This window comes from Orycteropus afer, unplaced genomic scaffold, assembly GCF_000298275.1.
Source record: "Orycteropus afer afer isolate SDZICR_OR568_19922 unplaced genomic scaffold, OryAfe1.0 scaffold00045, whole genome shotgun sequence".
Taxonomy (NCBI): domain Eukaryota; kingdom Metazoa; phylum Chordata; class Mammalia; order Tubulidentata; family Orycteropodidae; genus Orycteropus; species Orycteropus afer.
The window spans coordinates 3,708,462-3,722,782 of NW_006921632.1; the positions used below are offsets into that span (position 1 = coordinate 3,708,462).

Here is a 14,321-nt window from a genome sequence, read left to right on the forward strand (position 1 = left end):
TGTGTGTGTGTGTGTGTGTGTATAAAATCTTTTGAATTCCTTATCAGGTAATTCTATTACCTGTTCTTCCTTGGGAGATTTCCCAATTTTTCAGTTTAGACATTTGTTTCCACTATCTTGTCCTGTTTTCTTTGTTTGCATTGAAGTTGTCTGTTGGCATTGAGACAGTTTGAAGTTTTGAAGTCATTGTCTTTGTTGGTTATGTACTGATTAGTTTCATGTAGGCTTTATGTTTTGCTTTGTTTCAATATATCTGGAAGTATGAGGCAGGTGTGTTTCTTTGGTTATTAGCTTCGCTGTACTGAGTGATTCTCCAGCTTTCTCTAGGTTTATGGGATAACTGGTGGGGATGTGGGGGCAGGCCTTTTTGTCATGAGGAGGGGCTGCAGTTGGGATGAGCAGATGTAGTCCATCATCTGTCATCAATCATGTATTGCAAGAGCTGGGTGTTAATTGTCTGTTGGGGGAGGTGGTTGGTGTAGTAGATAAGGCTGACTAGTGGAGAGTTAATATCTTAACCCCTTTGAATGAGGGAGGAAAAAAAAAGAGAGAAAAAAAGAAAAAGAAAAACAAAGAGAAGAAGAAGTGCTGGAAGAGATGAAAAGAGAATAAAAACAGAAGATAGAAACTAGAGGGAAAAAAAGAAAAAACTGAGCATAGGTGGGATGAGAGATTGGTAAAAATGATAGAAGAAGAATAGTGAGAGGAGGAAATGAACATATAAAAAGGAAGAAAAATTGAGAAAAGGAAATGCAGAAAATAAAGGGAAGATAAGTTAATTGAGGAGGAAGGACTTTTCTAGTTGTGGTCAGCCCATGGCCCTGGGAGCAGGAAGTTGTGGCAGAATCTGCTGATCCACTGGAGCATGCATATGCATAGGTGAAGGGAGACTGGCACATGTAGGCACCTCCAAGAAAGATGGGTTTATGTATGTGTCTTTTGTGGTAAGTGTGAGAAAGATCAGCCAATGACACAGGTATGGGAAGAGATAGCTGCAGCCCCTGGATTTGTCTGCTCTGAGTGGTTTGCTGAGGGTGGCATTTGGCCATCAATCAAAACCCTCCAGCCATCCCACAGAAGAAAGATGAGGCAGCCCTCCTTGATAAAGATCCATAAGCCTGAAACTCCAGGAAGCAGCTCCACTTCCTGCCAAAAAGGGTTACTAAGAGTTGAAATGACCCAACAGCAGCTGGTTCAGTTTGAAGTTTGGTTTATTCAAAGAGAGTTTATCTGTCCTGTTCCCCTTCCCCTTACTCCCTCTTCACTCCATGACTGCTTATGCCACAGGAAGTTCTGACCTGCTTCCTTATGGGATCCTCTCCTTACAGCTTTAGCTCACCTTGAAATCCTCCCAACCTGTCTACCTTGTGTCTTTAATGCCGTGTAGAGTCCATGAATTTTTAAAAAAATTTTTCCTCCTATCATCCTTTGTGTTTGTAATGGTTTCTCATTGGCCAGTCTTTTTTTTTTTTTTTTTTTCCCTTTCTTTCTCCAGTCACTGACCTTGCTCTGTTTCCCTTTCCTATCTGCACTCAATCTAATACTTTTTCTTCTCATTAGATGTTCAGAATTCCAGGATCATTATTTGTATCTGGTTCACTCAGTATTTCTGGATCTCTGTTGTAGAGGGGTTAGGTGGAATTTGTTAGGAGAATGTGGTTTTACATTAGAAGCTTGTTTAAATATCAGAAGCTACCCTCCATGAATATGGAATAGTTCAGATCTGTCTTGCTTTCCTGACTTGAGATGGCTTCCCAGGTTGTCATGCTTTCTTAGAGCTAAAGTCTGCAAAATATAGTTGCCATTGAGTTAAATCAGACACTTAGTGAACCCACGTGTGTCAAAGTAGAACTGTACTCCACAGAGTTTTCAATAATTTTTCAAAACTAGAGCTCTAGTCCATTCTTTCCTCATGCTGGACCCAAAACTCCAATTTTTGGTTAACAGCTGAGTATGTTAACAATTTGCACCACTCAGAGACTGTGTTGGGGATGAAAGAGTTTGCAAATCAAAACAACAATGAGATATCATCTCAATCCAGCAATATTAGCAAAGTTCAACAAGACAGAAAATAACAAAGGCTGGCAAGGGTGTGGATAGATTGGACCTCTCACATACTGCTGGAGGGAGTGCAACATGGTATCAACACTGTGAAAAACAGTATAAACCAAAACCAAACTCACTGCCATCGAGTCAGATCTGACTCATAGCGACTCCTCCTTGGGTTCCCAAGGTGGTATCTCTATGGAAGTAGATTGCCTAACCTTCCTTCCAAGGAGTGGCTGGTGGGTTTGAACCGCAAGCCTTCTGGTTAGCAGTCAAATGCCTTAGACACTACTTCATGAGAGCTCCAGAAAAACAGTATGGGACTTCCTTAAAAAGTTGGAAATAGAAATAACATTCGATCCAGTAATTTACTACCAGATATATATCCTAAAGAAGTGAATGCTGGGACAAAAAGGGGTATTATGGTAGTTAAGGTTGTTGTCAACTTGGCTGGGCCTGGGTGAGTGGCTGGGCAGCTGGAGGTAGTTACTCCCCATGATGAGACTGGGAGTCAACTCCATGGTGGAATCTGCTGCAAGCTGCTGAGTAGCTGCTTTATGGTTGTAGTCTGCTTTCCATATATGAGGAGAAGCTTTGGGATTGGTCTCCAGCCTTTTGGCATGCTGGAAACCTACATGTAGCCAAGTAGTTGTTCAACAGCCTACCATGCTCTGCCTATCTTGGGACTTCACCTGGACTTGAATTAATGGCCTGCCATTATCTTTGGTGACATTGGGACTGTGCCTTTTCACTTGTCAACCTTGGGCTTGTCAGCCTTAGCAACCAGCAGCTGTCTGAGTGAAGAAAAGCCTCCAGCTTTAGTGGACCAGGAGCAGGAGGCAGCACTGAAGCCCAAGGTTGAAGGGCTTTCACTCAGCCCCTACAGCCTAGCACCTGGAACTCAGACTTCTAACCTCCAAAATTGTAAGAGAATAAACTCCTGTTTGTTAAAGCCATCTCATTTGTAGTATACTTCTGTCAGAGTGGCAGTGGGTAACCAAAACAGGTATATACACCCCCATGTTCATTACAGCACTGTTCAGAATATCAAAGAGATGGAAACAACCTAAGTGCCCATCAAGAGATGAATTTATAACCAAACTATGTTACATACACACAGTGGAATACTATGGAACACCCCAAAATAATGAAGAATCCATAAAATACCTCATAATGTGGATGAACTTGGAGGACATTATGCTGAGTGACATAAGTCAATCACAGAAGAAGAAATATTGTGTGAGTCCACTATTGTAAAAAGTCAAGAAATGTTAACACATAGAAAGAAACTTTGTTGGTAACAAAGAATAGGAGGGAAAGGGAGAGGAGGGAAAATTGTTAGTTAGATAAGAGATACAAATTGATTTGGATGAAGGAAAAGGCAATATACCGAAAGTGAGTGAGTAGCACAATAACGCTAAGGAAAAGGAAGACACAGAGGAGTGCACAAGAGGTACAGACAGCTAAGGTGAATAATTTTACATGCAGAATACTCCAGTATCAGTATAACATAATAATCTACAGGTGGATACATAGGTATACAAGCAAAAATGATTAGGTATGGGTAAGTGAAAGGCAATATATCCATGGTCATATTTAGATTTAGCACATGATATTTCTACATATGTATTGTATGTGCTATAAGAATGTACATATATATAATAGCGCTAACAGGGGCAAAGTTATGACAACTTAGGCACAACCAAACACCTTGAAGGAATGAGTCACTGGGCCAGCAGGCTCAGGACCATGATTGTTGGAGACATCAAGCTCAACTGGCACAACATGTTAAACAAAAACATTTTCTACATCCTCCTTTGCTGACTAGCAACTGGGGTCTTAAAAGCTGTGAGCAGCCATCCAAGATGCAACAAATGGCCTCTTCTCATCTGGAGCAATGAAGAGTGAAGAAAATAGAAAACACATGGAAACAGTTAGTCCAAGGGACATGTGGACCATGGGAACCTCAGTCTATACAACCCTGAGACCAGAAGAATTAAATGATGCCCAGCTACCAGTGCCAACCACTTGGAAAGGGATCAGAATTGGAGATCCTGGATAGAGTGGGAGAAAAATGTGGCACAAAACTCAAAATCATCAAAAAGAGCAGGCTTACTGGTCTGATTGGAGACTGGTGAAACCTTTGATACCTATGGTCCCTAGTAACCCTTAGGCATGGAATTGAACTCACTCCTATGGCTTAACTTCCAGCCAAGCAATAGGCAGGCCTACAAGGTGAACAATTATACCAGGTACATATAGAACAATTGACCATGGGAGATCAGAAGGAAGCATTTGTGCAGGGAGATAGGTCAGAGGGCAGGAAAGCATAGAAAAGAAGGACACAGGGAACAGATAACCACGGGGAAGAAGTGTGAAGAAATCTGTTGCATTGTGGACATTACAATCAATATCAAGACACGAAATGTATGTAGACTGTTGAATGGGAAACAAATTTGCTCTATACATTTTCTCCCAGATTGAATAAAAAAATAAAATTAGCAATTGAGAAGCGAAGACTTAGGAAGAAAAGAAAAGAAAACAGGATGAAGAAGGAAGAATTAAGATGAAAGAAAAAGAAAACAGTAAAGAAAGAAAAAAAAAAATTCAGTACAGCACTGGCAATGGGGGGAGGGGTTTGACTGGCCAGCAGGATGGTGCAAGTAAGAGGATATGACTCTGGTTACTTGGAGTTTGTGCAGGATGAGGGGGAAGCTCATATCTCTAAGGTTGCTGATCACCAGTGTGGGTGCTGGCACAGGCTTGGGTGAACAGAACTGGTTATCTAGTTCTTGCCCTGACGGGAATGCTGGTTGCAATAATTCAAAATGCCACACAGTGCTGGTTGGCAATTCACTGCTCTGTACACCTCCTTGTTCACGGTTTTGGGTCAGTCTCTTCCTCTAATCAGTATTTGATCTGTTTCTTTATCCTTTCCTTTGAATCTCTGGGTGCTAGGATTTTCATTCATACCTATTTCACTTGGTTTCTAGAGTATTTGTTGTATAGGGTCTGGACTGTGTATCTACCAGTACATCATCTTCAATAATAATAATCTAGATAATTTCTTACTTCACTTTTCAGGTCCTACGTGCATGGTTTCTTCTTGCTTGCATAGGTACTGACAAGAAGTCTGCTGTAATTATAATTCATCTTTCTTCCTCTACAGGCAATGTGTGTTTTGTCTCCAGCCGCCTGCCACGTATTCTTCTTTCCCCATGGTTGTTGATACTGTTGTTCTTTGCTGCCAAGTCACTGCTGACTCATGGTGACCTTATGTATAACAGAATGAAACTTTGCCTCATCCTGTGTCATCTTCGCAATTGTTTGTATGTTTGAGGCCATTGTTGCAGCCAAAGTGCCTATCATCTAGTTGAGGGTCTCCCTCTTTTTTGGTGGCCCTCTACTTTACCAGGCATGATATCTTCCTTTTCCAGCAATTGGTCCCTCCTGATGACATTTCCAAAGTAAATGAGATGAGGTCTCACCATCCTTCTTCTAAGGGGAATTCTGGCTGTACTTCCTTCAAGACTGATTTTTTTTTTTTTTTTTTGTTATTCTGGAAGTCCATGGGTAGAACTTCAATTTCTCCACTCTTACTTTTCTTCAATTGCAGTGGGCTTTTGCCAGTGGTTTTAGGCAACTGTTTTGATTTACTTCTCCCCACAGATTAAGACTTTTACCCTCATATTAGATAGGGGATATAGGTGTGGGTGAGATTTCAGTGATGACTTCTGTTTCTTTCTGGCATTTACAAAGGGATTCCAGTAGTGGCTTCTGGCTAAAAGTTTTGTTGGCCTATTTCTTATAGATCAAGGTTTTTGTTCCAAAAGGCAGATAGGGAAAATGAGTTTGGTTGAATTTTCCTCAGTGACTGAAGTTCCCCAACATAGCCAGTACCGCAGGGAAGATTTTTTAAAAAGAATTTTCTTTCTTTTCTTACATATCCTGGAGAAAAAGTCTCTAAGAAGGTATTCTATTAAAGTTGTGTCTGTAGCCTTTGTTTTTATGTGCCTTTGAGTCAGACCTGACTCATAGTGATCCCTCCTTGGGTTTCCAAGGCTGTATCACTATGGAAGTAGATTGCCCAACTTTCCTTCCGAGGAGTGGCTAGTGGGTTTGAACTGCCAGCCTTCTGGTTAGCAGTCAAGTGCTTTAGGCACTACGCTACCAGAGCTCCTCTGTAGCCTTTAAGGTCTTCAAATACTCACACTAGCTCACAGTCAGCCTTTAGATGTTGTTATTGTTATTTGTTGAGGAGGAGCATGGTGACCTAATGTGTAAGAGAATGAAATGTTGCCTGGTCTTGTACCATATTGATGATTGTTGGGATGTTTGAGCCCACTGTTCACATTCAGTCCTTAGAAATGCATTAGAAATTTAGTATTTACTTTTTCCTACTAGTTTACATCACTTTTGGTGAGGTCTGTCCTAGATAAGCAAATTCCTGAGTCCTGTTTATTTTTGTATAACTTTATGCCCCACTTAGCTGCTTAACCTGAGTTCCCTTATGTGTTCCAGAAAAGTTGTTAATTTGCTGCTTGTCCAGCAATTTTCTTGTTGCAATAATGAGAGTGATCATCTTTCTGCATATATGGAGTGAAATGGGAATGTCTCTCTTTTTTCTTGATCCATAGTTTCACTCTGTTTACTGTGAATGTATCCCCTTCATGAAATACTTGAGAAGTCATGATTTGTTTCAATTATGGAAAATTTGTTGCAATTATTTCCTTAAATTTTGTTTCTCAGATTTTATTATATCTTTGGGAATGTTGGAGCCAATTAACAGCTCATTTACATTTAATCTCCTTTTCTCTGTTTAAGGCACTCTGGTGGCATAGTGGGTAAGGAATTTGGCGCTAATCAGAAGGTTGGCAGATTCATACCTACCAGCTGCTCCACAGGAGGAAGATGAGGTAATCTAATTCGGTAAGAGTTTACAACTTTGGAATCAGAATGGGGAGGCCTCTATGAGTCAGAATCAACTCAATGGCAGTGGGTTTGGTTTTGGTTTTCTCTGTTTGCTTTATTATACGTTAGTTTCTCAGAACAATCATTCCATCTTTGGCAGTATTAAGTTTAAGATTTATTTCATATATTAATATTGTTTTTTTTATATTAGTGGCCATTTGTTCTTATTCCAAAGTAAGAATGAAATATTTTTATATCTCATTGATCTTCTTTCATTGTTGATATTATTTAATAATAATCTATTCATTGTAAATGGAAATTTTGTCTTCACTTAACTCCTTTGAACATCTTATATACATTTATTTTAATAGAATTTTCAGGCTGTGTTATCATGTGGACCTCACATAGAGTAATTCCTTTTCTGATCATTCATTTTGTGCATGCATCTTTGTTCATGTGTTGAAATTAGGCTTATAGTCTAACTTGAATTGCTTTTTTATTTTGGTTTGTTTTTGCTCTCTCTGTTCCTCCATGCTCATCTTTCTTTATCTGACAATTGCCTTCACTTGGACTTTGGTCACCCTTTCACAAATCCAAAATCCAGTCTCAGAAGAATGTTTGACAAATACTGACCCCATAAATATATGAGAAATATGACAAATACCATATATCCAATTCAATTCCTGTAGGGACTTGTAGATACTTGTTCCCTTTGTTTTTAGACCTGTGCTCCTAATTAAGGCAGTTTTTACCATTTAAAAGATTTGCAGGGCTTTTTTGTTTCCCCCTTAATTTTAATTTTCTTTTACATGAATGGGTTCTAAACCCTACCTCTCAGAATAATGGCATTTGCCTACATTAGCACAAGAAAATTATCACACTAAAAAAAATTAGCTTTGATACTAACTGCTATCCAATGAAGAGTCCATATTCAAATTTATCTAATTTTCCAATGTTATTTCTTACTTTTTATTCGAAATTCAGATTTTAATGAAAGATCACGAATTGTATTTAGTCTTTTTAAGCAATGTAAAACTGTCTCCCAACCATGTTTAGTATCTCATATCTCATAACATTTTTAAAATATTCCAGTCCAATTTTTTTGTAGATGTGGGGAAAGAGACCTTTTTAAATATATATATATATATATAATTTCCCTTCCCCAGGTTAACAAGACATATAAAGTTCTGTTTTCTTAACCCATTAGACTTAATCACTAAGCTGATGATCTACCAGGGGTGCAGCTGTTTCTTTCAAGTGGGGCTGTGCATTTCACCAGGGGGTTCTGCACTCATCTTTCTGGGACTTCCTATACAAACCTTTTCTTTGGGCATTGTTATGTCAGCAGTGAGCAGTGTCAAGTTTACCACCAGAAAGCTATGAAGAAGTTGAAAACAATGTTATTTAATTCAATGCCAAGGTTACGTTCCATGAAAAGCTAAAAATTTACTCCCTAATCTATTTTCCTTCACAAGTTATAACCAGCTGCATTGTCCATCTCAGTTTATCAAACAGGTAATACAATTAGATTAAATGACATTAGGACATTTCAATATTACAATGCCAAATAAACTCGACAGCACATAACAACAACAACAACAACAACATATTTGAATAAAATAGGGCCTTTGCCTAACAACCAGAGTAGAAAACCTCATTGTTCATAGGGTATCAGTTAAGCATTGCCTCAGTAGTGAAGAAAATTAAGCCTAGACTAAACACAGTTCTGGTTCCATCTAAAAAAGCTTAAGACCAAGATTTCAAAGAATTTATTTCCAAATTAATTAACCACCAGGTGACAGAATTAGTAGACAATTGAGAGTTTGAGGCAGAGTCCTTTGTTGGTGTAAATGCTTAACATACTTGGCTGCTAACCAAAAGGTTGGAAATTTGAATCCACCATGAGATGAATCAGAAAAGGCCTGGGAATCTACTCCAAAGAAATCAGCCATTGAAAATCCTACAGAGCACAGTTCTACTCTAACACATATAGGATTGCCATTAGCCACAATTGACTCAATGGCAACTGGTGCTCTTTAGTTGGAAGTGTAAGGACTGATATGATGGAAGATTACCAAGAGACATGAAAAAAAAATTTGAGGGTGGTATGTTTGTTTATTATATTTAGTGTGGTAATGATTTCAGAGATATAGTATATAACAGCTTATTAAATTCTAACTCAAAACCAGACTTACTGCCATTGAGTCAATCCCAAGTCATAGTGACCCCTCCTTGGGTTTCTGAGACGGTATCTCTATGGAAGTAGACTTCATATATGTACCATTTCTTATATAGTGACAAAGCCTCAATAAAGCTGTTAAAAATTTAAATTGTGCAAAGTATCACTTCTATAAATTAGTCCTATAGGAATATCTGCCTATATTCATAGAGATATGTGTATAAAGTGCAGTAGTAGTATTAATAAGAAGAATAATGACAAAACCTAAACATACCAGAAGTAGAGTAAATAAAATTTATTAATGTACATCCATGTAAGAAGGAGCCCGGTGGTGCAGTGGTTAAGTGCTTGGCTGCTAATCCAAAAGGACAGTGGTTCAAACCTACTAGTTGCTCTGTGGGAGAAGGATATGGCAGCCTGCTTCCATAAGGAGTTACAACTTTGAGTTGGAGGATCCAAGATGGTAAACTATGCAGGTGTACAATGCTCTCTGCAACAAAGACTCGAGAAACCAAGTGAAATGCATACAGTTTACAGACCTGGAAACTAGTGCTTCAGTGGAAAGGATAAAAAGTAAATCAAATAGTGCTTAGAAGAATGGAAACAGTGAACAATGAGACAAACTGAAAGCAGCTCAGAAAAAAAGAAAAAACTTACCTACAAAGGAGAACCAATAAGAATAAGATCTGATTTCTCAGCAGAAAACATGCAGGTGAGAAAACAATGGAATGACACATATAAAACCCTGAAAGAAAAAAGTTGCCAACTAAGAAATATATATCCAGAAAAACTGTCACTCAAGTAAGATTGTTAATTTAGGACATTTCCAAATTAAGGGAATTTTTAAACACACAGACCAACCTTACAAGTGAGTCTACAGAGTCCTTAAGATAGAGAACCAACAATGACAAGCAATAACTTGACATTAAGACACATGGTAACATGGCCTGGAAATCAACCCAGATATAGAAGTAGCAGAAATAAAATAAACTTAAAAGACTGAAAGTAGGGAATAGGAGACATCAATTTGTAAATACTGACAACTACAAAGCAAAATGAGGGACTAAATGGTGTAATTATAGAACTTCCAAATGGAGAGGAAATCAAAACAATATTAAGACAGAATGGACTGTTTTAAACTTGAGAAGATAATAATACAGTACAACCTCAGATAAAATGAACACCATTCTCACCAAAATAGCAAAGAAAATCATAAAGGCTCAGTAAACACTAAATCAACATCAACAAAAGAAATAAAAATATCTGTGTCTTAAAACTTGTGAGTGGTCTTCTAAGGTGTAACTATTGGTTTCTCCCTGTCTGGAGCAAAGAAGAGTGAAGAAAATCAAAGACAAAGGGAAACAATTAGTTCAAGGACTAATGGACATGTGAACCCCATCCCACGTGACCCTGTGATGAGAAAAATTAGATGGTGACTGGCTACCATTGCTGAAAGCCCTGGAAGGGATCACATAGAAGGTCCTGCATAGAGCACAAGAAAAATGTGAAACAAAACTCCACAATCATAAAAAAGATCAGGCTTAATGGTCTGACAGAGACTGGTGGAACCCCTAAGACTCTGGCCATTAGATACCTTTCAATTCTGGACATGAACCTACCTTTGTGGCTCAACTTTCAGCCAAATAATAGACCAAGGAAGTACACACACTTCAGAACAATCATGCATATGATATCAAAAAGGCAGCATTAGCCCAAGGATAAAGCTCAGAATGCAGGAAAGGACAGAAAAGAAGTGAAAATGTAAATGGTAAACACTGGGAAGAAGAAGGAAGAGTGACGTTACACTGTGGAGATTGCAATAAATGTCACAAAACAAAATGTGTATGAATTGCTGAATGGAAAAGAACTTTGCTCTGTAAACTTTCACCCAAATCACAATTTTAAAAAATAATAAAAAGAATATAAATAAATAGATAAGGTTTATAATCTTGGAACACTATGAGGACAATTCTACCATGTCTTACAGTGTTGCTGAGTGGAATGAGTGGAATTGACTTGATAGCAATGAATTTGGTTTTTGGTTTATCCATGTAAGTATATCATAAAGTGATTAGATAGACTGTGGTAAATCTATATGGACATAGAAATGTTTCCAAGAAAGATGTAAAGATAAGTAAAGAAATTTTATTGCATTTTCTTGCTGCATAATGGTCTATATATTTTCAGTGTTCACTGCAACTTGAAAAGTTGTGTTATTGGACTCAGAAATTTAAGAAATCACCATTTTAAAGTACGGTGTCCAATTTACAAAAAAGAAGCATTCTGCAAAGGCAAAATGAAGGCAGGAACTGAATCAGATAAGTGAATACTAGATCTGCACTTTATCCCAGAGATTTCTGCTTAACCCTTGGTACTTTAATTATTTCCCTTTGCCTAAACCATGCGTGTGTGTGTGTGTGTGTGTGTGAATTTCAATTTAGAACCCATCATAAAATGAGATACCAAATGTACCCACCAGGAAAGTTTATCATCACTGGTTCTGAGTAGAAAGGAAAAATTTATCTTCATAACTTCAAATCAGCTCTTTAAATTCCAGCTACAAATGGCTCTGGAGATATAGCTGATGTCTCACCTGAGGTCAAAGAAAACAAAGCAGAACTTGACTATCCAGTTGTCCTTGAAGGATGATAATACATTCAAAGCTTTCTGGAGAACCAATTGAGAATGATCTCATTTTTGAAATATTAATGGCCAGATGAAAAGCTTTTATAAATGCCCATTGGAACAAAGGGAGTTTGTGAAAGAAGCTTTAAAGATGGGCAAGTTAATATTAAATAAATTTAATAATTTGTACTTCTTTTACTGCCTACTTTCATTTAATCATAGTGAATTAGACAATTATAAATTACACAATTCAGAAGCAACATGAGAATGGATTTGTGTTTTTATAGGTAAAATGAATTATTATATGAGAATGATAAAGTGGCATTACAATCAGCAAACCACCGGCCCCTGAACAGGAACAGCTGAACCTGAGAGTCAAGGATGTTTTCAGGATTTACGTGCAATGAAAGCAAACCAGATCATTTGTTTAGGGTACATAACCTACACTTTCCAAAGAAAAGACACACTGATGACAGCAGCTAATTAGAGAAAATAAAAATACCCTGCATGGTGAATGAAGACTACGTGAGAAAATGAAGTTTCTCAAGTCACACAGACTCCTTGCAACTTCTCATATTGAAGATCTGGCCACATAATAGCAAAGTTCTCAGAAATTTTATCTAAGGTTGATATCTGTCTCAATATGTTGACTCTCTCTTTGTAGGACTTTTAGTTCTTTATGCCTGACTTCTATAGTCTCACTGTTGGAATTCTTTGTCTTGTTCTCATCAAGCCCAATCTATGAGTTTTCTTTCACATAGTTCCAGGACTTTATATTCTTACCAAATTTATGGCTTTTTAGTGCATTATCCTATGTAAATTAAAAGTAATGACAGATTAATGACATGAGTGATTTCACTAGATATAAAACCTGAGGCAAATGTTTTAGATGAGAAAAGTGAAATAGTCTGTTCATATCAAAATATTCTAGATGAAATAAGATGATTGTTTCATAACTTAAATAATAAAAGTTAAGTCTCTTTCCTATAATAATTTTGTCATTCTCTCATGCACTTATTTAGTTTGTAGTGTCAGACATTGTAGATAGTCAGGCATACTCCCTATTCTAAACTCACCCAACATTTTGTTGTGTGCCACATATTCCCAATACTCTACCATCTTCTGTCCTTATTGCAGCACCTGGTATGTTGTAAATACTTTTCCAAAGTTCTTCTCATAGCTGCCTTCACCTCCTTGTTCTTCAGGCTGTAGATGAGGGGATTCAGCATGGGAGCGATCACACTGTACTGCACAGAGAAGACCAGCTCCATGAGGGAGCCTGAGTTTTGCATAAGATGACGCAGCACAGCTGAACCATAGTAAAGTGTCACTGCAGTGAGGTGGGAGGAGCAGGTGGAGAAGGCCTTGTTTCTGCCTGAGGTGGAGCTGATGCTCAAGATGGTGGAAATGATGGGCACATAGGATAAGAAGACCAAGAGGAAGGTTCCCAGCCCATGCACTAGAATGGAACAGAGCAAGACAATGATGTTCCTGGAGATATCAGAGCAGGACAGAGGGAGGATAGAGGGCATCTCACAGCTGAAATGGTGGATGATGTGGGCTTCACAGAACACCAAGTTCATAGCCAGGAGGATATTGATGAGTGCATCCAGAAAGCCCAGTCCCCAGGAACCCCATACAAGCTGCATATACAACTGTGTACTCATGATCTGTCCATAGAGCAGAGGGTAGCAGATGGCAGCATAGCGGTCATAGGCCATCACTGACAGCAGACAGCCTTCTGTCCCTGCAGCATCATATAGAAAGAAGATCTGAGCTAGACAGCCCCTTACTGATATTGTTTTCTTCCAAGATAGGAGATTCTCCAGCATCTTGGGCACAGTGACAGAAGAGAAGCAAAGATCCAGGAAAGAAAGGTGACTCAGGAAGAAGTACATGGGGGTGTGGAGGTGGCAATCAGCCCTGATCACCAGCAGCATCATTAGGTTACCCATCATGGTCAGGAGGTAAATCCCCAGGAAGAGCACAAAGAGCAGGCCCTTGATATGGGGGTCCACGGACAGCCCGAGGAGGATGAACTCAGTGATGGTGCTGTGGTTCCTCCAGGACATTTCCAAAGGCTGTTCTCTAGAAATGATATATAAAAAGCATGACAGCCAAGGTTCTCCTTTGCCTCAAGCAATTTTTTCCTAGCATTGATTCTCTTCATCACTGTTGTTGTTATGTGCCGTGAAGTCAGACCCGACTCATAGCGACCTCTCCTTGGGTTTCTGAGGCGGTGTCACTACGGAAGTAGATTGATCGCCCACCCTTCCTTCGGAGGAGTAGCTGGTGGGTTTGAACCACCAGCCTTCTGGTTAACAGTCAAGTGCCTTAGGCACTATGCTACCAAACATGTATTGGGGGCATTTAATTTATATGAACATTGTGTTCTAAGGTTCAAACCTGAAAAAAAGCAAGTCACGTTTGAGTAGTTCTGAAAACCTGAATCCTAGGGTGTGAGTGAGCATTATATATAGATCAATGTCATGTGGACTTTTATGTCAGAATACACTCAAATACCATATCCACCACTAATTAGCTATATGATGTGAACCTA

At 38.7% G+C, this 14,321-nt stretch overlaps 1 protein-coding gene across 1 annotated transcript; it reads right to left on the bottom strand.

Annotated features, from left to right (window-relative positions):
* Positions 1–12,873: 12,873 nt before the first annotated feature.
* LOC103194540 (olfactory receptor 8S1-like) lies at positions 12,874–13,833 on the bottom strand. Its single transcript, XM_007937958.1, has one exon. The coding sequence runs from the start codon at positions 13,831–13,833 to the stop codon at positions 12,874–12,876; it is 960 nt and encodes a 319-aa protein (XP_007936149.1).
* Between the last annotated feature and the right edge of the window lie 488 nt (positions 13,834–14,321).